Here is a 332-nt window from a genome sequence, read left to right on the forward strand (position 1 = left end):
TTTAGTGTTATCATGACGCTAAACTTGGTTATGCCTGTTTCAGATGGTGTACCCTTTCGTGCACGAACTAACTTACATGACAATAGCAGCTTCCGGGATGGACGCGTGCCACAGCGCCGTGCTGGGCAACGTCCAGAACCCGGCCTACGTCTCTGGGCCGCTGGAGGAGTACCCGAGCCCACTCAGTTTGAAGCACCGCCTCTTGAATCTACTGCAGCACATTTTGATGCCCTTTTACTGGAGGCATTGGGGTGTTGTGTCTAAAATCCAGAAGGAGGTTAGATATTATAATATCTTCAGCTTATAGATACTATTAAAGATTCTTTATAGGA

General features: G+C 47.3%; 1 protein-coding gene across 1 annotated transcript in view; it reads left to right on the forward strand.

The window, feature by feature from the left end:
• The window catches only part of LOC119588213, a gene marked incomplete in the record, with an annotated part of 23,266 nt that overhangs the window by 17,446 nt on the left and 5,488 nt on the right, over positions 1-332 (forward strand). Inside the window, 1 exon segment of the mRNA XM_037936914.1 lies at positions 44-277. Coding sequence (XP_037792842.1) covers positions 44-277 — 234 coding nt within the window.

This window comes from Penaeus monodon, chromosome 23 (genome assembly GCF_015228065.2).
Source record: "Penaeus monodon isolate SGIC_2016 chromosome 23, NSTDA_Pmon_1, whole genome shotgun sequence".
Taxonomy (NCBI): Eukaryota; Metazoa; Arthropoda; class Malacostraca; order Decapoda; family Penaeidae; genus Penaeus; species Penaeus monodon.